The 27,908-nt window shown below is 41.5% G+C and overlaps 1 protein-coding gene across 1 annotated transcript in view; it reads left to right on the top strand.

Annotated features, from left to right (window-relative positions):
- The window catches only part of ATXN10 (ataxin 10), a 180,907-nt gene extending 157,430 nt beyond the window's left edge, over window positions 1-23,477 (top strand). The window contains exons 11-12 of the mRNA XM_033233607.1: window positions 21,604-21,791; window positions 22,279-23,477. Of these exons, the coding sequence (XP_033089498.1) occupies window positions 21,604-21,791; window positions 22,279-22,281 (191 nt within the window). The 3' untranslated portion in view covers window positions 22,282-23,477. The remainder of the gene's footprint in view (window positions 1-21,603; window positions 21,792-22,278) is intronic.
- Window positions 23,478-27,908: the final 4,431 nt, after the last annotated feature.

The raw sequence follows: 27,908 nt of genomic DNA, 5'->3' as shown, positions 1-27,908 counted from the left end.
GTGCCATGTCGGTGTGCTGCACCCACTAACTCACCATTTACATTAGGCCTAATGGGTTTTCAAGAAGAAAATGATGGTTGTGAAAGACCCCGACCTCCTCTCCCTGCTAGGTTTCTGATGCAGAAAAAGCGAGTCAGGCACCTGAGCTGGGAAGGCACTGCACATCATGGCGACATTTGTGAGTCTATATCCAGGATAAAAATGATTTGTTCAGTTGTATGTGTTGAAATAGTCTCTCCCATCCATCTTTGTTCTTACTTTCCCATGGTGTCTTCTTTCATTGAGGTCTCACTTACATACAGTAAACTGCAAAGTTTTAAGTATACATCTTGACATTTGGGGGCCATATTTCTTGGTGCTGTCTACCTGATGCAACCTGTGAGCTGCATTTGGCAGATGCCCTCACACTTCAGGTCGCGTTCAGTCATCCTAGTTTTTTTAAAACTTCTTGTTTTATTTTGAAATACAACATGCATACTGAAGAGTGAAGCCAATATCTATGTATACACTTGGCAAATAATTATAAAGCAGACATCCACATACCAACACTCAGGTCGAGAGGCAAAAATACTGCCTGCTTTCCCTGAGGAATCCATCCAGTCCTCCGCTGGCCGGACCTGCACCAGGCTTTCCCTGCCGTTCCCCAGCATCCGCTCCAGAGTGTGTCTAAACCATGTCCGGTAGGTTGGCCATCTTTGAAGTTCATATAAACGGAATCGTCGTCTGCATTCTTTTGTTTCCTATCATTCAAAATCATGATTGTGAGAGTCACCAAAACTGTTGTGTTTGGTCTGTTTTATAGCATTTCATTGCAAGAAAATTTAACATTTTGGCCTTCTACTGTTGGTGGACGTTTGTCATGTTTCCACTTGGGGACTGTTACAGTTATTGCTGTGAGCATCTTGGTACAGTGTATGTGTCCTGCTGCACGTATGTATGGGTGTTTTTCTAGGCATGGGATTTCTGGGCTTCAGAGCATGTGTATCTTTATTTTAGGTGATGCCAAACTTGAGAGTGGTGGTACCAGTTTTCCATCAGCAGTGTATGAAAGCTGCCTTCACTCTGCCTTCAGCAGTGTATGAAAGCTGCCTTCACTCTGCCTTCTTGCCAACACTTGACGCAGTCAGACCTTGTAATATTTGCCATTCTAATGAGTAAAATATGTTCTGATTTTGTTTGAATTTCTCTAATTTTTTTTTTTTTATGAGATGGAGTCTCGCTCTGTCGCCCAGACTGGAGTGCAGTGGCCGGATCTCAGCTCACGGCAACCTCCACCTCCCGGGTTCAAGCAATTCTCCCTGCCTCAGCCTCCCGAGTAGCTAGGGTTAGAGGTGCTCGCCACCACACCTGGCTAATTTTTGTAGAGATGGGGTTTCATCATGTTAGTCAGGCTGGTCTTGAACTCCTGACCTCAGGTGATCCGCCCACCTTGGCCTTCCAAAGTGCTGGGATTACAGGTGTGAGTCACAGCGCCCAGCCGAATTTCTCTAATTTTAATAAACACAGCTTTGTGATTTTTGGCTATTTGGATTTCCTGTGTCATGAAGAATTTGTTCAAATGTTTTGCCCATAGTTATGTTAGGTATTTTAAAAACTGATTTTTAAGAACTTTTTTCTATATCCAGGATAAAAAGGATTTGTTCAGTTGTATGTGTTGAAATAGTCTCTCCCATCCATCTTTGTTCTTACTTTCCTCACGGTGTCTTACTATGTCATTGAGGTCTCACTTACATATAGTAAGCTGCAAAATGTTTAAGTATACATCTTGACGTAAGTACAGACGCATGTACCCATCACCCAGATGGAAATACAGAGCATGCCCATCACCCTAGAAGGCTTCTTGAGTGTCCCATTTCCCTCACTGTCAATCCCCAGGCGTAACCTCTGTTCCGACTCCTATGGTGTTTTAATGAATAAAAATTCCCAATTTTAATGTAAAATTTATCAGTCTTTCCTTCTATGTTTAGTGATTTTTGTAGCTTATCGAAGACTCTGAGGTCATAAAAGTATGGTAAAGACTTTACAGTTTTGCCTTCTATCTAGATTTGTAATCTATCAGAATTGTAATTCTTTTTTATGGTGTACAGTAGGGATTCTGTCTTTTTAAAATTTCTCCTGTGGTTATGCAGTTGTTTCCGTTTCAGTATTTAAAAACCTTCCTTTCACCCTTGGCTCTGCAGGACCACCTTGTCATAAATCATTGTCCTGCAGGCCTGATTCTATTTCCTGTGCTGTATTCTCTGTCCCTGCCCTGATACTATACTCTTGTAATCATTGTGACTTTATGATCTTGGTATCTGGTAGGGCAAATTTTGAATGTTAACCAACTTTTCATATATTGTCCTACTTATATGTTGCTGGATTCAGTCAGTTGCTTTATCATTATGTTCATGCATTTATTCAGCAGGTATTTATTGAATAGCTGGTATGTTATGTGCTGCACACAGTTCTAGCTGCTTGGGATACAATGGTTGACCAAAAAAGAGACACTGTGTGCTCCCATGAAGGTTTCAATGTCGTAGGTAGGCACACCCGCTGCTAGGCTTGGGGATAGGCACTTCAGGTCACCTGGGAGACTCTGTGCCCTCAGCATCTTGTGACGTGCCCTTGCTGGGTCTGTCACTTGTCCTTTTTTGTGAGCTCCTTGAGAGCAAAGCACATCATGTTTACTTCTTTGTTTTTTTGTTTGTTTGTTTTGGTAGTCCCTGGCACATAGTGGCACAGTGGGTATGCAGTAAGTTCTGGAGCAGGGACTTACCTTCCTACCTTCCTTTGTCTTCCCCACGCTCTTACCTGCTGAGTGTAGTCAACCCTTCCTGTTTTCCCTTCCAGCAGTCTGGCCACCCTCTTCTAATATCCCACACTGCCCCTGCACCTCACAGAGACCTGCACATACTGTTCCTCTCACTAGAGTTCTCCCCTTTCTACCTTTGGCCAACTCCTCACCTTTGAGTTTGATTTAAATATTATTTATTTAAGATAAGTCTTTCATGATCCCAACTCAAATTTAAGGCCCCCTTTTTATTGTGTCACTTTATCCTGTAATTTAACATTGTCGCTTTTACAATACTTTGTAATTATGTTCATTTCTCTGCATCTAACTCTCCTCAAGGCACTGAATTGATACTTAAAGTAAACATAGACACCATCTCTGCTCCCTCCTCCTTCCATGGTGACTGTCTGTACAATCACTATCCCTTAGTTGAACACTGGTAAAGGGAAAATGAGGAAACTCTAAGAATCATGTCGTATTTAATGAAATCTTCAAGTGGCATCAGATGCTAGTTGGGAACAATGACTTAAAAATGCAGTAAACATGCCACATATTCATGAGTGTATGGTGGCAGCTAGGAAACAAATGTGTGTTGATAACCAAATTGATAGAGGTTTTTATCTATGGACAGAGGTGATGTGATCTCGCTTTTTCTGTGATACCTAGAATCTATAACCTGTCTTTGTTGACCACAAGATAAAGACCTTGTAACAATAACAATAACAACACATTTGTGTGGGAGAGGGTTCAGGGAAATTCATGGGTAGGAGGTCCCAGGAATCTGTCTTCTCAGCTAGACTACATTTGTACTGAATCTGATGTAACCGTTTTGGTACTCGAGTCCATTGAAGTCTTCCGGTGTCCACGAGAAGGCTTGAATGGTAAAGTGGGGTTAACTTCTGTCAGTTTCAGCTCTAGCACAGTGGCAGCTATTCCTCTTCCATCCCCAGTGCTATGGCAGACAGCGGTACACTGTTCCTAGAGCATCGTGCAGACAGCTTGTGGGAGCCAGGTAGGAAGGGCAAAAAGGACCCTGTCCTGCAAATATCTGGGGTCAGTGCTCTGATGACAGATTTCAACTTTTGATCACAGAGGTACAGACAAAGGAGTGGAGACCATTGTTGTTGCACCTCCCCCCATTGTTGCAAGTCCTTCCACCTCTGGCTGAAGTGGCTTTCTGGGTATTTAAAAGGCCAACACCCTTTTTCCCTCTTCCCTTTATTTTTCTTTTGCATCTTTTGTGAACCAGGCATTAAATACTAGGACATTGAAAAACAACTGTATATACAGGGAAAATTAGAAAGTTACCGTAGTTTCCCAGGGAATAGCATAGGCCCAGAGAAGACCTGAGAAGATCTTAAATTTACACCTCAAGCTTATCATTGGCACAGAGAAAGCCTACAACAATCCAGAAATAATAATAATGAACAGTAATAAATGTAGCAAACACTTCGGCTTAGAATCTGAATTCTAGAGTTACCACATTATTGGAGTCAGATGTTCCATTTAAAGAACAATCATAAGGCATACATAAGAAACAGGAAAGTAGGCCCATTCAAAGGTGAAAAAATAAACAGAAACCATTCTTAGATTAATCTACTATATTTTAAAACAAGTGTCTTACTAAAGATGCTCAAGGAACTAAAGGAACTTGTGTAGAAAATCAATAAAACAATATATGGACAAGCCCAGGTGCAGTGGGTCACACCAGTAATTCCAGCACCTTGGAAAGCTAAAGCAGGCAGATGGCTTGAGCTCAGGAGTTTGAGACCAGCCTGGTGACGTGGCAAAACCTCATCTCTACAAAAATTAGCAGTGCGTGGTGGTGGGCACCTGTTGTCCCAGCTACTTGGAAAGCTGAGGTGGGAGGATGTCTTGAGCCCAGGAGGTGGAGGTTGCAGTGAGCTGAGATTATGCCAGTGTGCTCTAGCCTGGGGAACAGTGCCAGACCCTGTCTCTAAATCAAAACAAAACAAAAAGCCCAATATGGACAAAATGAAATGTCAACAGAGATAGAAGACCTGAAGGTAAATCAAAGAGAAATTCTGGTGCTGAAAGTACAATACCTGAACTAAATTTACTAGAAGGATTTGAAGACAGATTTGAGCAGGCAGAAGGAAGCTAGAACAATGGAAAATATTAAGTCCAATAAGCAGAAAGAAAAAATATTGCAGAAAAATGAACAGAGCCTGAGGGATATGTGGAACACCATCAAGCCAACCAACATACACATTGTGGGAAACAAGGAAAAAGAGAGAGAAAGGGCAGAGAGGATATCTGAAGAAATAAGGGCTGAAATTTTTCCACATTTGATGGAAGTCACGAATATATACATCCAGGAAACTCAGTGAACTCCAAGTAAGATGAACTCAAGGAGACACATTATAGTCAGAGTTTTGAAAGACAGAGATAAGGAGAATAGGAGAATCTTAAAAGCAGCAAGGAAGAAGCAGCCCATCACATGCAAGAGATAATCCATAAGATTATCAACAGTTTTCTTATTAGAAACTTTGGAGGCCAGAAGGCAGTGGGCCAAAATGTTCAAAGTGCTAAAAGAAAAAACTGTCAACTAAGAATCGTTTGTCTGTCCATACTGCCCTTCAAACACAAGGAATAAATTGAGGCATTCACAGATAAACAAAAGCTGATGGAGTTTGTTACCACTAGACCTGCCTTGCAAGAAATGCTCAAGGTAATCCTGCAGGGTAAAATGAGAAGACAACAGACAGTAACTTGATGCTGTATGAAGAAGTAAAGATCTCAATAGAGATAAATTCATGAGCAATATACAAACTAGTTTATAACTTCACATTTTGTTTTCTACATATTTTAAGAGACTAATGCGTTTAAAAGGATTACTAGTTTATATTTTGGGATACACAGTGTATAAGGTTATAATTTCTTTATGTTAGCCAAAAGGATTAAACAGAGCTGTAAAGGAACAGCATTTTTGGATGTTATTGAAGTAAAACTGGCATAAATTAGAATTAGAGTATTATAACTTTAGAATGTTAAATGTAATCCCCATGGTAACCACACACACACACAAAAGGCTATAGAATATACACAAAAGGAAATGAAAAAGGAGCTTAAACATTTCAGTATAAAAAATAAACTAAAAAGAAGACAGTAATGCAAGAAATAAGCTATCAGGCATATGGGAAACAAATAGCAAAATAACATAAATAAGCCCTTATCAGTAATTATTTAAATGTAAATGAAGTAAGCTTTATAAGCAAAAGACAGAGATTAACAGAATGAATAAAAACACATGATCTAACTGTGCTGTCTACAAGAGATTCAGTTTAGATCTAAAGACACAAATAGGTTGAAAATAAGAGGATAGAAAAATAGTATAAGGAAATAGTAAGAAAGAGAGAGCAGACGTGACTAACATCAGACAAAATGATTTTAAATCAAATAAAAGTTGCAAGAGACAAAAACAGTATATTAAAGGTTCAATACAGTAAGAAGATACAACAAATATAAACATTTTCACAGACCAATAACAGGCCAAAATATATGAAGGAAAAACTGAAGGAAGAAATAGACAGTTCTACAGTAATAGTTGGAAACTTCATTACCCTAGTCTCAATAATGGATAGAAGAACCAGACAGAAGGTAAGTAAGGAAACAGAGGACTTAATAAACAAACTAGATCTAACAGCCATACACGTAACACTCTATCCTACAACAACAGCATATTCATTCTTCTCAAGGGCACAGAAGACATTTTCCAGCATAGAGTATATATTAGGTTAACAAATTAAGTTTCCATAGATTTTAAAAGATATCATACAGAGTATCCTTTCTGACCACAACTGGATGATGTTAGATATCAGAAATAGAACTAAAACTGGAATATTCACAAATTTGTGGAAATTAAAAAATACACTGTTAACCAGTAGATCAAAGAAAAAATCACAAGGGAAATTAGAAAATACTTAGAGGTCAGCTGGGTGCAGTGGCTCATACCTGTAATCCCAGCAGTTTGGGAGGCCAAAGTAGGAGGATTGCTTGAGGCCAGGAGTTCAAGACCTGCCTGGGCAACATGGTGAAGCCCCATCTCTATTAAAATTTAAAAAAAAGAAAAAAATAAAAAGAAGAAGAAAGAAAATATTTAGAGACAAATGAAAATGAAAAGACAACATAACAGAACTTACGGTACACAACAAAAATAATGCTTAGGGGGAAATTTATAGCTATAAATGCTTACATTAAAAAATAAGAAAGTTCAAGGAACTAGATAAAGACATAGACAAAGTAAACCCAAAGCTAGCAAAAGGAAGATAGTAAAGATTAGAGCAGAGATAAAACAAACTAGAGAATAGAAAAATAATAGAGAAAATTATGAAAACAAAAGTTTGTTTTTTAAAGATCAACAAAAATTGACCAACTTTTAGCTAGGTGGACTAAGGAAAAAAGAAGACTCAAATTATCAGAAATGAAAGTAGGAACATTACTACTGATTCTACAGAAATAAGGGTTGGAAGAGAGCACTGTGAACAATTGTACACCATCATTTTGGATAATGTGGATGAAATGGACAAATTCCTAGAAACTCAAAACCTATCATAACTAAATCACAAAAAGTAGAAAATACAGCTAGACTTATAACTAGTAAGAAAATTGAATCAGCAATGAAAAATCTCACAAAGAAAAGCCCTAAACCTGACGCCTTCACTGGTGAATTCTACCAAACATTTCAAGGGGAACTAATACCAATCCTTCTGAAACTTTTCCAAAAAAATCGAAGAGAAGGGAACACTTCCTAACTCATTTTATGAAGCCAGCATTACCCTGGTACAAAAGCCAGACAGAGACACTACAGGAAAATTAAAGACCAGTATCCTTTATGAACATGAATTCAACAGCATACTAAAATTATTACACACCATGACCGAATGGAATTTATTCCTGGAATGCAGAGGTCGTTCAACATACTGAAATTGACCAGTGTAATACACCACATTAATAGAATGAAGGGAAAGAAACACCTGATTGATTCAATTGATGCAGAAAAAGCATTTGACAAAATTCACCATCTCTTCATGATAAAAAACACTCAACAAACTAGGAATATAATTAAACTACCTCAACATAATAAAAGCCATGAGAAACCAACAAGTGAAAAATCAACAGCAAACATACTCCATGATGAAACACTGAAAACCTTTTCTCTAAGATCGAGAACAAGGCAAGGATGTCCACTTTCATCACTTGTATTCGGTATCTTACTAGACATTCTAACCAAACCAATTAAGCAAGAAAAAGAAAAGGCATCCAAATTAGAGGAAGAAGTAAAATTATGATCTATAGAAAACTCTAAAGATTCCATCCCCCTCATACACAAAACCATTAAAACTTATGTTTTAATGAATTCAGTAAAGTAGCACTGTCTAAAGTCAACACACAAAAATCAGTTGCATTCTATTTACTAATACTGACCTGGAATGGAAATTACAAAAGTAATTTCTTTTATAATAGCATGAAAAACAATAAAGTACTTAGGAATTAACTTACTCAAGGAGGTGAAAGACTTGTACCATGAAAACTCTAAAACATTGCTGAAAGAAAGGAGACAAAAATGGGAACACATCCCACGTTCATATGTTGAAAAACAATATTGTTAAGATGTCAATACTACTCAAAGCAATTACAGATTTAATGCAAGTCATGTCAATATTCCAATGAAATTTTTTGCAGAAATAGAAAAACCCATTCTAAACTTCATATGGAATCTCAAGGGACATTGAATAGCCAAAACAATGTATGAGAAGAACAGAGCTGGAAGACTCACACTTCCAGCTTATAACAACTATTGAAACTTATAATAAAGCTACAATAATCAAAACAGTGTGTTAACTGACATGAAGACAGACATCTGGACTAGTGGGACAGAATAGAGAATCCGGAAGTAAATATCCACAAACGTAGTCCAATGATTGTTGAAAAGGATGACAACACCATTCAGTGGAGAAAAGGCAGTCTTTTCAATAGATGGTGCTAAGGAAGCTAGATATCCAGGTGCAAAAGAATGAAGCTGAACCCTTACCTAACATCATATACAAAAATTAACTCAAAGTGGATTAAATGTAAGACTCTTAGATGAAAATACAGGGCAGAAGCTTCACATGACATTGAATTTGGCAGTTATTTACTGGATGTGATACCAAAGGCACAGACAGCAAAAGGAAAAATGACAAATTGGACCCCATGAAAATTTTAAAATATTTTGCATCAAAGGAATCATTCAACAGTAAAAATGTAATCCACAGAATGGGAGAAAATATTTGCAAATTATTTATTTGATAAGGGACAGATATCTAAAATATAGAGAGAATTCATAAAACTTAACAACAAGAAAACAGCCTGATTCAAAAATGGGCAAAAGTCTGAGTACACTTTTCTCCAGTAAGATATACAAATGGCCAAGAAGCACATGAAAATATACTCAGCATCACTAATCATGAGGAAAATGCAAATCAAAACCACAATGAGATACCACCTCACACCCATTAAGAAGGCCACTATACAAAACGAAAAAAAAACCAAAAAAACAAGTCTTGGCATGAATGTGGAGAAGAACTCCCATGCATTAGTGATGGGAATGTAAAATAGTGCAGCCATTGTGGAAAATGGTTTGGCAAGTCCCCAAAAAGTTAAAGATAGAATTACTATATATGTGATTTAGCAATTCCACTTATGGGGATATACCCAAAAGAATTGAAAAGAGTGTCTCAAAGGAGTATTTGTACACCGTGTTCCTAGCAGCATTATGTGCAGTAGCCGAAAGGTAGAAGCAACCCAGGTGTCCACCAAAGGGTGAGTGGATAAACAAAATGTGGCCTTTACATTTAATGGAATATGATTCAGCCTTAAAAGGAAGGCAGTTCTGACACACAGTACAAGATGGAGGAACCCTGAGGACCTTATGCTTAGTGAAATAAGCCAGTCATACTGTGTCAGCTTATTTATAAGAGGTACTTAAAGTAGTCAAAATCATGGAGACAGAAAGTAGAGTGCTTGCCAGTGGTTGAGGGGAGGGAAGAAAGGGAATTACTGTTTAATGGGGACTGAGTGTCAGTTTACAAGACAAGAGTTGCAGAGAAGGATAGTAGTGATAGACACACACTGTTGTGAATGTGTTTAACTCTACCAAAGTGTGCTCTTTAATATAGGTAGGATGCGAAATTTTATGTTTTGTGTACTTGACCATAGTAAAACAAAAATTTTGGAGGAAAATAAATGTAGGCAGCAACTGTACCTCAGACTTTTCCTGTATGTCTCAGATCTTCATCAGGGGCCTGAGCACAGTATAGTTTTCTAATTAATCATTCTTCAGGGTCAAAAAAAAGCCAACAGTTCTGTCTGTTTAACAGTAATATCTGACATTGAGTGCCTCTTTCGTGCCTTGCATTGTGATCTTATTTCTTCTTTGTGTCCATCCTATGAAACAGTATTTTTATCTTCATTTTATAGAGGAGGGAATTTAGGCAAATGGTTTTATAACTGGCTAGGACCACCAGCTGTTTGGCAGCGGAACGGCAATGCAATTTGAACCTCAGCTTACTGCCCACAAGGCCCAAGGACATAATCGCTTTTCTGTACTGTCCTTTGACATACTGAGAGATCATTTCGTCTCCCCTCATTGGCAAAAGGATGTGAAGTCACATACCTGATAGAGGAGCACGGTGGCCTATAAGCCTGTCCAGGGCCTGTGCTGGAGCTCCACTGCACCCATGGCTCTCAGGTGCACTGAGTATGTTGTGCACATGGCAAACACCTCCTTCTGTCACCTGTACCCACTACCTGTCCAAGTTTATAGGTGGAACGACTGACTTGGTAAAGTTGTGTAAATTGCCCAAAGCCATATGGCTTGTAAAATGGCAGAGCCAGAATTGAACCCAAGTCTATATTATTCCGAAATCTTATTCTCACCATTATGAACTCCTGTTCCCTTGTTCCACTCTCCACGCAGCTGCCCCCACGAGCTTCTTAATTTTTTTACTTCAGCTCTTTTGATGAGTTCTCATCGTGTTAGAATGCAGTACAGCAGGCACCTTACCATAGCCTAAGAATCCCTGAAAGAGCTGGCTTTGACTGACCTCTACTTCATTTTATCCACTCTCCCTCACTCATTCTTCCCAGCCATACAAGTTTTTCTCATCAGTGTTCCTCCATGTGGAGGCGCTCTGTGGCCTGCTCCTGTCCGCAGCCTCTTTCTCAGCTCTCCAGGGGTCTGGCTTCTTTTCCTCCTTTGAGTTTCAGCTCTGATGTTAATTCCTCAGAGAGGCCTTCCCTAACTCTCCTCTTTCCCCAGGTTGTCCTCTTGTAATTATACTCTGTCACCCCTTTCAGACTTTGTTTTTTGGTGTAGGGCCTGCCTCTGCAAGTGCTAGAATGTAAACGCCCCAAGGGCAGGGACTGGACTATCCTGTTAGCTGTTGTCTTACCAGTATTGAGCATTTTGCCTTCATATGTGTTAAATGAATGAATAGATCATGATTAAATTCTTGAGAGACATTCAGATGTAAGATTAACAGTTTAAATTTTTGTTCATATCTAAATCCCTTGCTCCAATGCCAGTCTAAATATCAAGAGGTGTGTTGTTTATAGAGAAGAGGAAAACAGTGTTAAAATACTAAGTTTCTGTAATTGAATGAATTTTCTCCCCAAAATGAAATATTCAGTACTTCAGAAATTTGTTAGAGGGATATGCATCAAGGGAGAGTTTTAGAGCTAAGTGTCACCAGCATGACCAGTTGGCTTTTAAATAGTCTAAAGTGTTATAATTAATATTGGAGTTATTTATGTATTATACCCTTCTGCTGAAGGGTGTCCTCACTTTAAATGGATATAGTAGTGTTCCTCCCCTGATGAGGATAAATTCGAATTGAGATCTCCTTGTTGAAAGAAATCCAATCAGACTGCAGGTAACTCTTGAGTCACCTATTACTGTTATAAGTGAAAGCAGACAGCATGGATTGAGAACCTTTCTCCTGTGTTGACTTTTCAGCATAGTAGAGTCCTTGGGAAGCGCTTGCGTCTGTCTGGTACGTGTGCCTCTTCACCCTGCAAGCCCTCCGTACCCTTGACCACCGACCTCCTGGAGCTGCTGGAGGTGTTGGGGCAGGCGGGGTGAGGAGGCAGGTCAGGATGGCCATGGTAACTAATGCCATTGGAGCAAGTGCTACCAAACGCCCAGACACTGGTGTGTACAGCATAAGAGCGCTCCCTGACTCCTCAGGGCCTGCTGTGTCTTGTCTGTTCTAAGTCGCCAGAAGCTCCAGCCTGTTCATGTTCTTCATTTAATCCTTTCTAACTTAGAATTATTTTTGATCCTTGGCTGTACTTCATTAATTTTGAAATATCAACAGTGCTAGACGAACACTAATGTCTCATAACTTAGGTGGGTTTACTTTTTCTGCTCTCAATTTTTATTTCACTTTGAATTACTAGCTAGTTCTAAAGGTATTTTGCAGAGATAGTTACTCCAACTGGTATCTGCAAGTTTATTTTATCGCTTGGGATTTCTTTGAAGAGGAAAGGATGTATTTCATGTATCATAAAACCTACCGCTCCTTGTACTGGTTTGCAGGCATGGCTCAGAAACGTGCAGTCATAGCAACACGGAAGAAGAACTGCTCTGCCCTCCAGAGGTCTCTCTGGATGGACTGGTCATGAGAGCATACTTAGCAGCGATATGGCATCGCGATCAGGGGAGCGGATGCTGGAGCCTGACTGCCTATTTCCAAATCCACCTAGAACACATTCAGTTGCGGGACCTTAGCCGTGTTCGCCTCTGTGTGTCTTAGTCTTCTCATCAGTAGAATGAGGACAGTAACAGACATCTACCGCATAGAGAGTTTGTGAGGATTGAATGCTTTCACACTTAGAACAGCCCCTGGCACATCCTGTGTCCTGGAATGTGACAACTGCTGCTGTTACCTTTATTAGTTTTACTCGTGTTACTGTTTTATGAAGGTAAACTCATTTTCAGTCTTGGCTTATGTGAGAGACACTTAAATGTACAAAGCTTCGCTTGCCTTGAGAGTGGCAGTGTGCTCCAGGAACAGAAATTCAGTGGGGTCAGCTTATTCTGACCACTGATCCCAGAGATCACCAGTACTTGGTAAACATCCTCTTTACCTGGCAGGCGAGGCCTGACACTTCCCCTGTTTCTACTGGGCTTCCATGGACTCACATGCATAAATCCCCCTATCGTTAGGACTTCCCCTGCCACCATCTGGGCAGTGTGCTCCTGGCAGCGTCCCGGGTTGTGTGTGGAGACACTGAGCCCTGTTGGTTACTTTAGAAGTTTATTGTCCCCAGAATGCTGCTCCCCTATAACTGTCTCCTGCAGCATGAAGGCTGACATTGTATCGTGGCTGTGTATCCACATGCGTTTATTCAATCACACCTCCCTTACAGCCCAGATCTGACAGAACTCTGGGAGCTACCCCTTCATAAGTAGATCAAAGCCAGGCACCAACGGGCAAATATTTTAAACACTCGTACTGTAGCCAGGAGCTGCAAGGACTAGTAAGATAGGAGTCTGAGCACACATTCTCTGGAGTCAGAGCTCGTGCACCGTGGCCTGAATATCTGCGGTGTGCATGGGTGTGCCAGGCACTCTGTTAACCAGGCTGCATACAGTGGCTCCTTCCGAGTCTCAGATGTGACATTGCAGTGCTGCCCCAAATCCAACTGGAATGATTTCATGGCCCCAGAACCCTTTCGTGTGGTTTCAGTTAGAAGTGGTATTGCTTGTTTCTGACCCTGAAACCTGTGTGTGATGGGGCTGCCAGACTGTGACTGCTTCGTACCACGCTGGGCTTTGAAGTGGTCAGGAAAATGATTCCAGAGCATGTCATGTACAAAATTAGTTTCATTGCCACAGGATCCTTCACCGCCAAAACCCCGTGAATGTGAGGCACCTGTGAGCATGGCCCTCCGTGGGCCACAGAAGCTTTTGGAGTGGGCAGTGTGTGCGATGATTGTGCAGGGCACAGGTCATCTTCCCATGACTTCACTGCCCGATGGACGGGCTCATGGGTCCTGCTTTGCCTGGCGTGGGCGCTTGAGCTTTCACATCTGGGACTGGTGAGGGATGGAGAGCACACGCCCAGCAAGGCCTGGACAGCGCACGGGTGCCACAGCCCTTCGTTTAGGCCCACGAGATGCGGTGGAGGAAGTGTGAGCCTTGTAGAGAGAGAGGTTTCAGGCTTCAGAGAGGAGGCCTGTGAAGTCAGGAACATCTCCTGTCTCCCTTTACAGTTTATGGAATGTACATTGTGCCAAGCAAGGACAGTGAATTGGCCTTCGTTTCAGCACGTTTAAGAAAGTACTGATTGGGGTTCTGCACAGAGGTAAAATCTCCAGTGGACAGAGGTATGAAATGTAGTTCTGTCAAAACTCAGCAGTGTTTCATGGAGCCTGTGTACCACTTCCCTTAGAGCCTAGAAGCCAGGAAGCGGCCTCAGCTTTCCGTGCAGGGGTGTTGCTGAGATGGCTTTTTCCCTCGGGAAAGACTGAAACTGCTTCTTCTTATATGTGTGTTAAATGCAAATCTTATCCTGTATTCTTCAGATTGTAACCTATAATTTACAAATCTGACAATTATTTCTCTGCCTTCTTTAGTATTTTTTTTAACACTTTCAGTATTAGCAATTAGCCATTAATTGGCAAATTGGAGGGTATACATAGTCATGATTTTAACTTTTATTTTTAAATGCTATTAAGGCATAACAGGCTACAAAACATAGAACAGGACATACAGCACTGCATGGAAACATTTGAAGCACAGATGTTCTCTCGTATTAAAATATAAAAACTCAGAGGGAAATTAGATACCAGCTAGACCAACAATTTAGAGAAGGAAGAGGGAGCCAAAATGGGTGGTTTGTGGCGGGTATTGCACACATAGTTTTCAGCGTCACGCAGGGAGACCCTGTGTAGAATCTGCACCATAAATTAGACTTCTACTTTAATTTTCTGAATGAGAAGAGTACGCAGTGGGACCAGTGACATAAATGAGAGTTGAGAACAAAATATAGTCATGACAGATGAAGGTGGAAGTAAAATGAACTTTAGAAAGCAATGAAAATATCTCTTGACATTTGAGTTTATTCTGAAAAATGTGTGGCCCCTTGCAAAAGTAAGGGGATCTTCAGATGTATCTCTGCCCCGGGACCGCCATCTTGTCTGGCCCCTCCCTCTCTCCAGCCCCCTGCCTTACTCTCCAGTACCCTGCGAGCGGGGAGTACTTCTTTTTAAGGAGGTGGTCCCAACAGGTAGCACCAGTCCCATGAAACTCCAGGAAGCCCAGGGCTCCCTGGGCAGCACTTTGGGAAGTGTCTTTTTTCCTCTCAGTAAGAAAGTTCTTAGAGAACAGGGCCAAGGTCATTGAGGACACTCCCCTGGGAATGCACTGGGGTGAGATGGGGTGAGGGGATTGCCTTTTCAGGGCCACACTCTTGGTGTGTTTTCTTCTTTGGCTGACAGAAATTGGCATATTTTAAAGTATTTTGGTTTGTAGCAATATAACACATTTTGAGAACAGTTTTTAAACTGAACTACTACTTTGCACTCTAAAAAACTCTACATTTTTACCATGGTCCAAGAAGATATTTGTTTAGATGTGACAAGGGATTTGTGAAGCATCTTCATCTAGGAAAACCTTTTTCTAACAGGGCAGATAATTACACAGGTTTGTAAAAGCCTGGGTGGAGTAGGCTTGCCGGTGCTGACCGTGCTCTGTGCAGGCCAGCTCTGGGAGAGGTTCTAATTGTGCGCCCCTCCCTGCTCTACAGTGTACTTTGGAAAGCCCTGCAATACACAAATCCCTTGCCTTCATGGGTTTGTTATCTAAAAAGAGTTTTAAAATATATATCCTGGATGTAAAAACTAAATACAGATATTACATATAATATATGTATCTGTTATACAGATATTATAAATAAAGTCCATATATATCAGAACATCATGAAAAGTCTTTTAACACATATAAATCATTTTAATTTACATAATGCATATTTTTTCAATGCCAGTACTTTTTAAGGTTGGTTTATTTATTTACTTATTTTTGAGACAGAATCTTGCTCTGTCAGCTAGGCTGGAGTGCAGTGGCACAGTCTCAGCTCACTGCAACCTCTGCCTCCCGGGTTTAAGCGATTCTCCTGCCTCAGCCTCCCAAGTAGCTGGGACTACAGGCGGCTCACCACCATGCCCAGCTGATTTTTTTGTATTTTTAATAGAAATGGGATTTCACCATGTTGGCCATGCTGGTCTCAAACTCCTGACCTCATGATCCACCCACCTCAGCCTCCCAAAGTGTTGGGATTACAGGCGTGAGCCACTGCGCCTGGCCTGTTTATTTATTAATTCAACAAATATTCATTGGTGCTTCCCATGTCCTAGGCCGGAAGTTGGCACACCTTTTCTGTGAAGGGCCACATAGTAAATATTTTGGCTCTGCAGGCCGTGCTATCTCTTGGCAGCTCCTTCACCCTGCCCTTGCAGTGTGACAGCAGCTGCTGACACAGGCAAGTGATGGGCGTGGCTGTGTGCTGTAGAAGTTTATTTACGGATACTGACATTTGAATTTCAAATAATTTTCATGTGTCAGAAATCAGTATTCTTCAGATTTTTTTCCAGTCATCTAAATATATTAAAACTGTTTTTAGTTTGCTGTCATAAAAAGCACAGGCCATCATTTGCTGACCCCTGTTGTTAGCAGTCTTCTCAACACCGACAGAGCAGTGACCAGAACAGAGTTCCTGTCGCCCTGGAGTCTACATTTAGTGATGTACAGGACTTTTAAGTAGCACTGATTTTGATAGCTGGAAGAATAGTTTAGCTTGATGGAATCTGTCTCATCAGACAATTCCAGTTTTAACATTTCAGCTTACCCGACTGTACTTTAAAAGTGAGCTTGGCACATCAGTCTGCTGGTCATTAAAACCCTTACCATGGATTGTTTTTCTGTATCATGCTGTTTCCCAGCCTATGTTCTTCTCCCCTGCTAATATCTTATCCCCTTGCTGGTACAAGACCACCCAGTTTAGCGTTGGGCCATGTGTTGAACCAGCTGAGGCCCAGTGCAGTGCTGCCTCGGCCATTCAGCAGTACAAGGTGCTTTACTGACGCTGTGGTCTTGGTGGCCTGGGTCAAGACCCCAGAGTCCCCTGCTGAAGAGCTGGCCAGCACCATCAAGTCCCGCTCTAGTGCTGATTGCAGGGTTCTTTCAAGGCAGTTTTGCAACAAACAGGCTCATGCCTTCTATTTGTAGTAGCTATGGAAACGTTAGAAGCTCTCTTTCTAAAGCTAAGCATACAATAAAGCACTTCAGATGTTGGTAGGATTAGAGACTTTAGAAGATGTTTAATTTTCTCCCCTACTCTTTCTTTCTCTCTGTCCCTTTAGAGAGGGAACAAGAGGGCGATGTGAATATTAACTGAGACTTGCTTTAATCTCTCCCGTGACACTTCAGACTGTCTAGGTCTGCACAGGCTGCACTCTAACAAGGAGTGGCATGCATATTCATGAGCCAGGGCTGGGGACCAGACACGCTTCCTCGGGCTGTATTTTACAGTGTTTTTATTTTCAACTCAAATTTCATGAAAGAAACAACTATGAAAAATTGATTTTGTGATTATGATTAAGTCTAGAACCCAAGACAGCAGTGCTAAAATGTTCTCACTGAAAATAGGAACAGATTAGAGGAGGTTTGTGTAGTATTTGATTTACAGATGGACAACACAAACCCCAAAATGTTGGTGCTCACTTAGAGGGGGCAGTGGAGCAAACTTCACGCCTGCCTAAGAAGAATGCATTGGGGTTCTACCTTCATGAAGTCCTCCTTAAACCGGAAGGAAAGATGAATTTCACTTAAAATACGTAAGAGTATTAAATGTATATTTAAATGAAAAGTGTTGAGGTTTACTATTAGTGGCATGGTTGTTATTTCTGACTTTCAAGGCCCTGAAAGGGAGTTGATTCCAGAGTGGTCTTGTGGCCCTATTTCTTCTCAGCCTTTCACACTTCCTTGACTTACATTTTTTTGCACTTTGATACTAATTTTGGAAGAAGACAAAAATGCCTTTTCTGCTTTGGGCTTCAGTGCTTCTTCCATTAGGTTGTCAGGTCAGTGGCTATGCCAAGAATCTGCTCCTTGTGAAATACTGGACTATCATATTTTGTTCCTGAGGTAGTATGCCTGAAGCCTGGGGCTGCAGAGGGCTGAGCAGGACCTATCACCCCAGCTGCAAGCGGTGCCCCTGTTTGAGGGAGACACCTGGCAGCCCTTCATGTCCAAGAGGGCTTTTTTTCAGTCTCATTCTTTCTGTGCTCCACTTGTCTTATATATAAAGCGGGCGTTGTGTAAGTTTGTATTCTACAGAAATTAGCTACCAAACACTTTAAGGGTGGGTTGCTATTAAAATACCATGATAACAGTATTTTCACAAAATGTGATAGAAATGTTGCCCTCCAACCCCAAGATGAACAGATTAAACTCCATTCTTTGGTCCCATCCACATGGGAACTCTGGTGTTTTGCTGGCGTGGACCGTTTATTTACGCAGTCCAGCCTCCTTGCCTGGGTTGCGTTTATATCGGTTTACTTTCATCTAATCTCTCAAACCCTAAAAAGCCCAAGGTTGGGAAACCACACCAAGAACAGGAGGCAAAAACACAGCCTGTGGGTCACTGCAGTGCCACCGTGGCCCCACCCACGAGGTGAATGAGAGATAGCACGCTTGCATTTGTTCATTTAGCAAACATTTCCCAGCACCACGCTAGGGACAGAGCACAGAGAAGTGAGTACCACTGGGCTTGTAGCGAGGAGTTCACAGTGCATGAGGGCATCCAGAAATATAAACAAACAGTCATAGCTTACATAATTCAATAAGGCCAGACACGGTGGCTGTAGTCCCAGCTGTTCAGGAGGCTGAGGCAAGAGGATCACTGGAGCCTAGGCTTTCAAGACACAATTTCAATAAATACGTATTGAACGTGCACCTTGTGCTGGGAACTAGACTCGGTGCTAGGATCTCGAAGTCAATTAGATGGGACTCCTGTGCTCGAGGAGCTCACAGACTCATAAACAGATGAGTACATTGCAGTGTGATGAGAACTGTTAAAAAAAAAAAAGACTGCGTTGGCAACAGACAGCAGGTGCACCTAATTTAAGCAGGTGTCACAGGGTAGCTTAGACGGGGAAGGCTTCCGGGAGACTGTGATACTTTGCTGAGTCTCGAAGCCTAAGTGTGCCCCATGAGAAAGGAAGCAGCAGTGAGGAAAGCACATCCCAGGTCAGGGATTTGTGTGTGCAAAGACAGAGGCGAGGCCAGCATTGTGACATTGCCAGAGCCTGAGAGATGAGGGTGTCTGGCAGGAGAGGTTGGTAGGGGCCGTCTGGCAGGGTCTCACGTGCCCTGGAGTGGAGCACTTTGATAGTCCCTTTCCTCCAGAGACATCCTGTGTTTGCTGCTGGCAGTGACGGTGCTGGCACCAGACTCTTCAGTTTCTGAGCCAACCACCCCTCTGATCTCAGGAGCTCTGAATGCATTATTGGGAATTTCAGCTTTCCTACTTTAATTATATTTAAGTGAATAACCAGGATGTTTCAGAAAGAATTGTTATGCTTCTTTCACTTACCATTAGGGAGTTATACTCATGAACAAAAATTCCCCAGTCTTATACATGTATTTCTTGCTCCTTGAGTCAGTTCTCCTTATAATCTCTGACTCCTCCTTTTCCTACAAAAAGTGAGAAAATGAATTTGTATATTGCCAGTGACATCCTGGGTGTGAAATTCGAATAATTCATTGTTGAGAAATTCACGAATATGTTGTAAGTGCTCGATACCGGGGCTCATTATCTTTATTCTCTATTCTGGCACAAAGTGGGGGGGGGTTCAGTGATCATGGAAAAGAGGTGGATATTCAAATTTAAGATTTATGCACTTGAATATTTGAATAGGTTAGGTTCTGTCTCCAGAAAAGAAATGCAGCCATATAAAGGACCTGGACTTTGTCACAAGAGAATGACAGATAAATGACAAAATGAGAACATTTTCCCCACCGTAGACAGATGACTGATGATAGAAGCAGCATCAGCTGGGCACTGACAGTCCTTTTCTCTGCCATCTGGAAAAAGTCAGTCATTTATACCCACCAGTGGTTTCGATGCTAAACCTCCAAAGACCAGCAGGTCATTCACTCAGCACATGCTGGTTGGTCCTTTGCTTTGTGCTAGGCTCCATGTCGAGGCCCAAGGCCCCAGGAACACACAACCACAGCCCCTGCCGTGGAGGAGCTGGGAGACCCAGGCCAGGAGCTTAAGTGCTGTGAGTGGGGAAGCAGAGAGGACCCTGGGCCAGTTCACCGGGTGGGTACTGGAGGGACTAAGATGGAGCAACCTTTTTAAAGCCCCGAAAACACTTCCTGAGCACACAGCTGCCCGTGTTTAGTATGTTGACTGACTTCAGTTGCCTGACTTCATTGGACAGTCATTTTTACTGTTTTCTTTTGAGGCTGTTGAACTAGGGAGAGAAACTGTTGGACTCATTTTCTTTCCCAGATACTACAGGAAAGAGCACCAGCTTTATGAATGTTAAAAGTTTTCTCCGTGTTCCCATGCCGTGTTGGGGGAGCTAGAAATGTCTCAGAACTGGTCCACAGCGTTGCACAGGGGCGTTCAGGACAAGATCAGAAGACTTGGCTCTTTAGCTCTAGGGTTTGATACCCTGTGGGGACACGGACGCCCTGGTTCTGACATTGGCAGTGCCCGAGTGGGAAGCATCTGGTAATCATCAGGGGACAGGACTTGTTTGACTTGATGCCTTTATCTGCTCAGGGGCGGGGAGGCCTCTTTCTTTGGAAAAGTGTTTATTCCACCCTAGGTTCTTTGTTGTTCCCCTGGATCAGGGTGCCAGGCCCAGTAGGGACGCAGCCTCTCTTGGCAGTTTCTTATGTAAGTCCCTGAATCCAACCAGTGAAGACTGGTCCCTGCAGTAGTGTTTGTACAGTCCTTTCTAGAACTACATATAATAGCAATTTAATGCTTGCATGAAGTTTACACGGCTCTTGGTGATTAAATCAAATGCCCTACTCAGTAATGTGGCGACGCTATCCCAGTCTTCGTAGGTTGTCTCTGGTCTCCTGCCAAGCGGAACGTGCCAGGTGAGCACTTGGGCACAGTGAGCCCTGATGCTTTCAGGAGCCTGAGTATTCACACTAAACACAGCAAGTCCTTCAAAGGCCTTCCAGCTTCATCTTTAGAATACTGAATGCGGGAAATTCCATGGTGACTCCTAGGAAACAATTCTTATTTCTAACTGGGCTCCCATTAAACAAGATGATTTTCCTGGTTCTAACCTGACATCTTTGTGACTGATTCTTTAGTGCTCCCCTTATTCTTTCCCTAGTGAGTCAGTAACATAAGTATTCAACAAAGGAATGTGTGTGTGCACGCACACACGTGTGCCTGTGTGTGTGTTCTTGGGTTCCTAAACTTCAGTTTGAGCTATTCTAAGACTTTGCTTCCTTGTTCATTCATTCAGCAAATACTGAGTAAATATCTCTGGGTGCCAGTGGCTGGACATCACACACACATGTTGGATGTACATGTGCATATGCATGCATTGCCTCTGTTTAATGTGTTTGCAGTTTAGATGCATATTCAGAGAATGCATCCTCAAGAAAACCTGTTAATTGATCCTGGATGTTCCGTGTTTCTGTGCTCCTCTACTCCTTTTCTGATAATTCTTATGTGAAGTTATCAAACAGGAAAGTATGTTGTCACATTCCTTCACTCTGGCTCCAGTTCTGACCCAGTGGGTGATATATGCCATCCGAAACCTTACTGAAGACAACAGCCAAAACCAAGATTTGATTGCAAAGATGGAGGAACAGGGGCTGGCAGATGCATCCCTACTTAAAAAAGTGGGTTTTGAAGTTGAAAAGAAGGGCGAAAAGCTGATCCTGAAATCTACTAGAGACACCCCTAAGCCAGTAAGTACCCTCAAGGGAACTGTCCTTCCCTTTGGTTTGTAGAAAGCTGTTTCCACTTCCCCGTTGCGTCAAGCACGAGGCTCTTTGTAAGAATATGGATAGGAGAATTGTGCCCTCTCTAGTGGTTTACCAAGGAAAGCCCTAAAGAGAGCTGCAAACAGTTTTTTTGTTATGGCTTTATGCTGCCATTTTCTTAAAACAGATAAAATTTCAAACTCATTCTGGGTGAGAAATATAAAAGGCATATCAAAATGTATACGTGGTGTAAAAGTAAGTTACTCATAGGAATTAGATTTTCTTTAAAAGATAGTTAATGTTCACTATAGTTTAAAAAACAAAACTCCTTGAATACTATTGCATGAATTGTTTCAGGTTTCTTTAAGTTATTTGTGATCACTGACCAAAGTTCTGGGGTTTTTTCCCCTTTGTCTGATGAATTTTGTGAATAGATTTGTTATATCTGCATTTCTTTCTTTTTTCTTCTTAGTGAATGAACTGCATCCAAATACCTGAATTTTTGGAGTATGTTTCATGGATTTTTCATCTTCTGCAGTATGTGAAATCGCAAGTGTTTGAAGATTTATAAGTACAAATTCGGGAACTTACGAATTTTTTAGGTAGTGGAGTTTAATGTGTATAAGCTAGAAGTGGAAGTAACTGAGCGTTCTCTTGTTTCTTTGCATTAATGTAACTGTGTGGTTTGCCTTTGTCCCCCTGGATAGAACATGCATTTAAAGAATATATTGTACTTACTGTGACAGCAGATAATAAACCAGTCTCTTGGAGGGCACAACCCTTATTTGACAAAACTTGGACATTGCCTTGGACTCTGTTTGTCCCTTCAGATGGCAACTCAGCATCATTCTTTATATTCCTCTTCTCATTGGGTTTTCTGAACTCTGGCAGGCAGTTGAAGTAGTTTCTCACTGTGATTAATTCTGCCAATCTCTTTTCACCCCTCTGCCTTTCCAAAACATTGACAAGACTCATTTCCAGTTAAATAATTCAAGAACCCTCCCTCTTCATTTTAGGTACTGGGCTGTCTTGTCACTGAGCCCTATCCCTTTGGAATGTGGCAGGGAGCGAGGTTGGTGAGAGAACATGTGGGCCCTTAACTCTTCTTGTTCCAGTTTGTCCCAGAAGTCGACATCCCAGGCCCCATCTGTGTCAAGGTGAATGCCTGTGTCTTCCCCGGCTTCATGCCTCTGTCATGGGGGAGGAATAGCTGATGTTCTGCTCTGGTGCAGCGCCATAGCATTAAAGGTGCCTTTCTGTCTTCTTTGATTTAAAAAGCACCAGTCTCATGAAGGTGCCACTCAGTTTTAGCCATGTCTTCACTGGAATTACAAAAGTACTTTTAGGGAGCAGGAGTTTATTTGACATCTAGGTATCTGTCTGTCTGTTCATCTATCTGTCTGTCTGCTGTATGAGAGGTAGGAGTGGATTAAATGACCACTGAACTCACTGAATCCAGATCATTCATATTATCCACAAAAGCTCTAGGGGGAGGTCACGTTGTGAATGCTTAAAACATATTATCTTCTTCAACAGCCACATCACCAAACAATATATCCAGAGATTTTGCACAATTCGTGTTGAACCTTCCAAAATAAAAACAATAAAGACCTGTCCAAAAGTTTTTACAAAAATACTGATTGCTACCAAATAAAGTGCTTCTAAGCTTTGTGTAGGCATACTTTTAACTGATTTGTAAAAATAGCTTAAGCATGTTGAGAATGAAATAAAAGTTTTCCCATGTGCTATCTAATGTACTCCGTGTAACTCTGAAGACACATCAGCTTCTAGGATTGCAGCAATCTATGAATAACATTTTTCTCTCATTTATGACTTTCCATCAGTAAAGAAGCCATTGCGAAAGTAAAATTACACAAAGGAGTCATTCTCTTCTGGGACATAAAGAGTTAAAGCTCGTCCTCTAAATAGAAGGCTGGCCAAAGGGAAAAAACAGTGGGAGTCCCTTTTCCCTTTTAACAAGTTTGCAATAGACACTTCTTTTTTTCCTGTCTCAATGGATGTGTGCACACCAGTGGAATCACACAAACTTGTCGGTATGAGCTATATAATAACAAACACAAATAAATAAAAGGGAGCCTTGTGAGAATACAGAATGGGGTAATGGTTATGTGTTTTCTAAGTAGGAAGTGTGGGGCTTGCATAGTGAAAACATGCTGATGACTGCATTGTGGCTGCCTTTGATTCCCTTGGATGGATTAATTCTTGAGCACAACAGCTTCCCTGTCCTCTATCGTGGACTCGGAGCTCCTGAGAACCTTGTTTTACATGCTATAGAGGATTAATCACCACCTCAATCAGTCATTTAGAAGGAAGAAAAAAGCAGGCCAGCCTTACAGAATTTGTAAAGAGACAGAATGGTCACAGCAAGTTTTGTGACCATATTATTGTTTTCAAGAGCAAGCTGACAAAGCTTTTAGCTGGCTTCACTTTAAAAGATAGAGGGGAAGGCTCCTCTGCTTGATACTGAGTCCGAGTATTTGCAGAGTGATTATTTTTTAATACTTTAACAATGAATGTGAAGATTTCAAAAATACTTATTTTTGCAGTCTTAAAACAGTCAGCTGTCTGTATCCACAGGTTCTGTATCCCCAGATTGAACCAACTAGGGATTGAAAATACTCAGGAAAAATAAAAGAGTAGTACAACAACAAAAAACAATACCGATTTTAAAATACAGGGTGACAACTATGTCCATAGCATTTACATTTTATTAGGTGTTACAAGTAATCTGGAGATGATTTAAAGTATGTGGGAAAATGCGGGTAGGTTATATGCAAATACCATGAAGGTTCATATCAGAGACTTGAGCATCCATAGATTTTGGCATCTAAGTGGGGGGGTCCTAGAACCAATACCCCGTAGATTTCAAGGGCCAACTTACTAAACTGTTAGGATTTATTAATATTTGTTCATTGTCCTCCTGCCCCAGCCTTATAAGACATGCCTGCTTCCTCTTCTGTCATGATCCTAAGTTTCCTGAGGCCTCCCGAGCCATGCTTCCTGTATAGCCTGCAGAGCCATGAGCCAATTAAACTTCTTTTCTTTATAAATTATCCAGTCTCAGGGAGTTCTGTATAGCAATGCGAGAAGGCACTAATGCAACGTCCTGGTTTTGTGGTTCTGTTTTTGTTTTTGTTTTTAGGAGCTAACATTGAAATGCATTTTTTTGTTGTGGTTCAGTAACTTCACAATCTAAGCACAGGGCTTTGGAAACTGCTAAAACATGTCCTTTGCAAAGTAGGATATAGAAAAAATGATTGAGATGATTTGGGCAACCAATTAGTACATCTTTAAATCAAAAATTTGGCCGGGCGCGGTGGCTCAAGCCTGTAATCCAGCACTTTGGGAGGCCGAGACGGGCGGATCACGAGGTCAGGAGATCGAGACCATCCTGGCGAACACGGTGAAACCCCGTCTCTACTAAAAAAATACAAAAAACTAGCCGGGCGAGGTGGCGGGCGCCTGTAGTCCCAGCTACTCGGGAGGCTGAGGCAGGAGAATGGCGTAAACCCGGGAGGCGGAGCTTGCAGTGAGCTGAGATCCGGCCACTGCACTCCAGCCCGGGAGATAGAGCGAGACTCCGTCTCAAAAAAAAAAATAAATAAATAAATAAATAAATAAATCAAAAATTAATGTTTTTATTGTGCATCTTATATCCATTCTCTTTTGAAGTGATTCATGTGCTGCCCTGATAATACATGACATTTAAATGTTATTTAAATGGTATTTTTTTTTCAAGGCAGAGTCTTGCTCTGTCGCCCAAGCTGGAGTGCAGTGGCACGATCTTGGTTCACTGCAACCTCTGCTTCCCAGGTTCACGCGGTTCTTCCGCCTCAGCCTCCTGAGTAGCTGGGATTATAGGCATGTACCATCATGCCTGGCTAATTTTTGTATTTTTAGTAAAGACAGGGTTTACCCATGTTTCCAGGCTGGTCTCAAACTCCTAACCTCATGATCCGCCCTCCTCGGCCTCCCAAAATGCTGGGATTACAGGCATGAGCCACTGCGCCTGGCCTTAAAATGATTTTTTTACTGTCCTTTAATTTCTGTCATTGAATAAATAAACAAAGATGTTAGAACAAAAATGCCAGTCTTTGCATAAAGAAAACGTTTTAAAAAATCTTTCATCATCAGTAAGTTCTACACATAAGTGCTTCACATGTGAAGCAGTAGCATTGAGGCGGAATTTTTAAATGCAGAAAAGTTGAGGAAGAACCTTAACATTTAAGATCTAATGTAAAACCTAGCCTGTGCGGCAGCGGGGGGGACAGCAGCAAGGAAACGGCTCTCGGTGCTGTCCGAGGTTCTGATCATTTCAGCCGTATTGGCTTGTTCACATACAATCAATTAAAAACCTTCTTTTCAAAATTCAGATTTTTTGTGTGTGTTTGTATGACACAATATCTGTTTTCCTCTTCCCTACACATTTTATGTATTTATTTATATTTTGAGGTCACATATTATGTGCTATTTCACAATATGAATTTGATTTACTATCCACAATATACGTGAATTTTTAAGCTTTTGCCGTAAACATAGCGGTTATGGTATTAACTCATCCCTCAGACTCTCCTCATCTCAATCAGAGACATTCCTGTCAGTGGAAATTAATTTTCATAGTTTTCTGTAATTATTTATTCTTGCTTAAATTAGACACATATTAAATGTTTCTTTTTGTTTAAACAACATCATATACATTATTCATTTACTCACAAATTTCTATGCTTATTTCATATCACTGAAGCAAGGGCTTAGGTAATTTTTATCATATGGATTTAATTTTTCTACCACTTTGTAAAGTGTATTGGCCAAGAATATCAGCTCTGAAGCTAGAATTCTGGGTTCCAGTCCCTGCTCTTTCTCCTGCTTAACCATGGGCAGGTTCCGTAAGCTCTGGGTGTCTCCATTTTCTCATTTCCAGCCCCACTGAAAATGCAGCTTATAATACCACCTGCCTTATCAGAGCACATGAGAGAACAAGCAAGTGACTGTGTGTAAAGTGCTTAATCCTGGCATTAACCCCATTATATGAATGAGGAGGTTGAGTCACAGAGAAGTTATGCCCAAGGTCAAACAGCAGTTAATGCTTAGTGATTAATTGGGATAGTTAATTGGAAGAGAATGAGAAAAAATAGATAGCTTCTTTTCCCAGAATCGTGCAAAACTAATATAGCAGAAACGCCTGGACTGTGGCTTTGGATGTTGTATTAGTGCGTTCTCGCATTGCTATACAGAACTACCTGAGACTGGGTAATTTATAAAGAAAAGAGATTTAATTGACTCATGGCTCTGCAGGCTATACAGGAAGTATGGCTGGGGAGGCCTCAGAAAACTTAAGATCATGGCAGAAGGGGAAGCAGGACGTCTTATGTGGCTGGAGTAGGAGGAAGAGAGTGAGGGTGGTGATGGGGTGCTACACACTTTTAAACAACCAGATCTTGTGAGAACTCATTATCATGAGAACCGACCGCAAGGGTGAAATCCACCCATGTGATCCAGTCACCTTCCATCAGGACCCCCTTCAGCATTAGGGATTACAGTTGGACGTGAAAATTGGGCAGGGAACAAATCCAAACCGTATCAGATGTAAAGCAAGGAGAGTGCTATGGGAAGAACATAGGCTTGCAATTAGAAAAACCCAAGTTCAAATCTCAACTTCACTTGCCAGCTGTGTGGCCTTGAGTAAGTTGCTTAACCACTCTGAGCCTAAGTTTCCCCCTCAAGGACTGCACCATGCACTGGGGATACAACAGTGAACAAGACAAACATGGCCTCTGCTCTCATAAAGATTATCTTCTGGTGAGGGTGACAGAAAGTTATTAATAAGTGAACAAATACATAAAACAAGAGCATTGCTATTGTAGTAAGTGCCATGAAGAAAATAGGCAAGTTGATGGTAACTGGGGTGTTCTTTTTGAGCAAAAGCCAGAAGGTTGAAAACGTGCCAGCTGTGCAAAGAATCAGAGAAGTGTCCCGGAAGAGGGAGCAGCAAGTGCAGAAGCCCCAAGATTGGAAAAGCTTCACCTGGTCAGGAACCAGGAGGGTGGCCATTGGGCCCAGCGCCTGGTGGCCCGGGGAGAA

Source organism: Trachypithecus francoisi, unplaced genomic scaffold (genome assembly GCF_009764315.1).
Source record: "Trachypithecus francoisi isolate TF-2019V2 unplaced genomic scaffold, Tfra_2.0 Lachesis_group14, whole genome shotgun sequence".
Taxonomy (NCBI): domain Eukaryota; kingdom Metazoa; phylum Chordata; class Mammalia; order Primates; family Cercopithecidae; genus Trachypithecus; species Trachypithecus francoisi.
The sequence above is the reverse complement of the archived record's forward strand: the minus strand, read 5'-3'. Positions and strand labels throughout refer to the sequence as shown.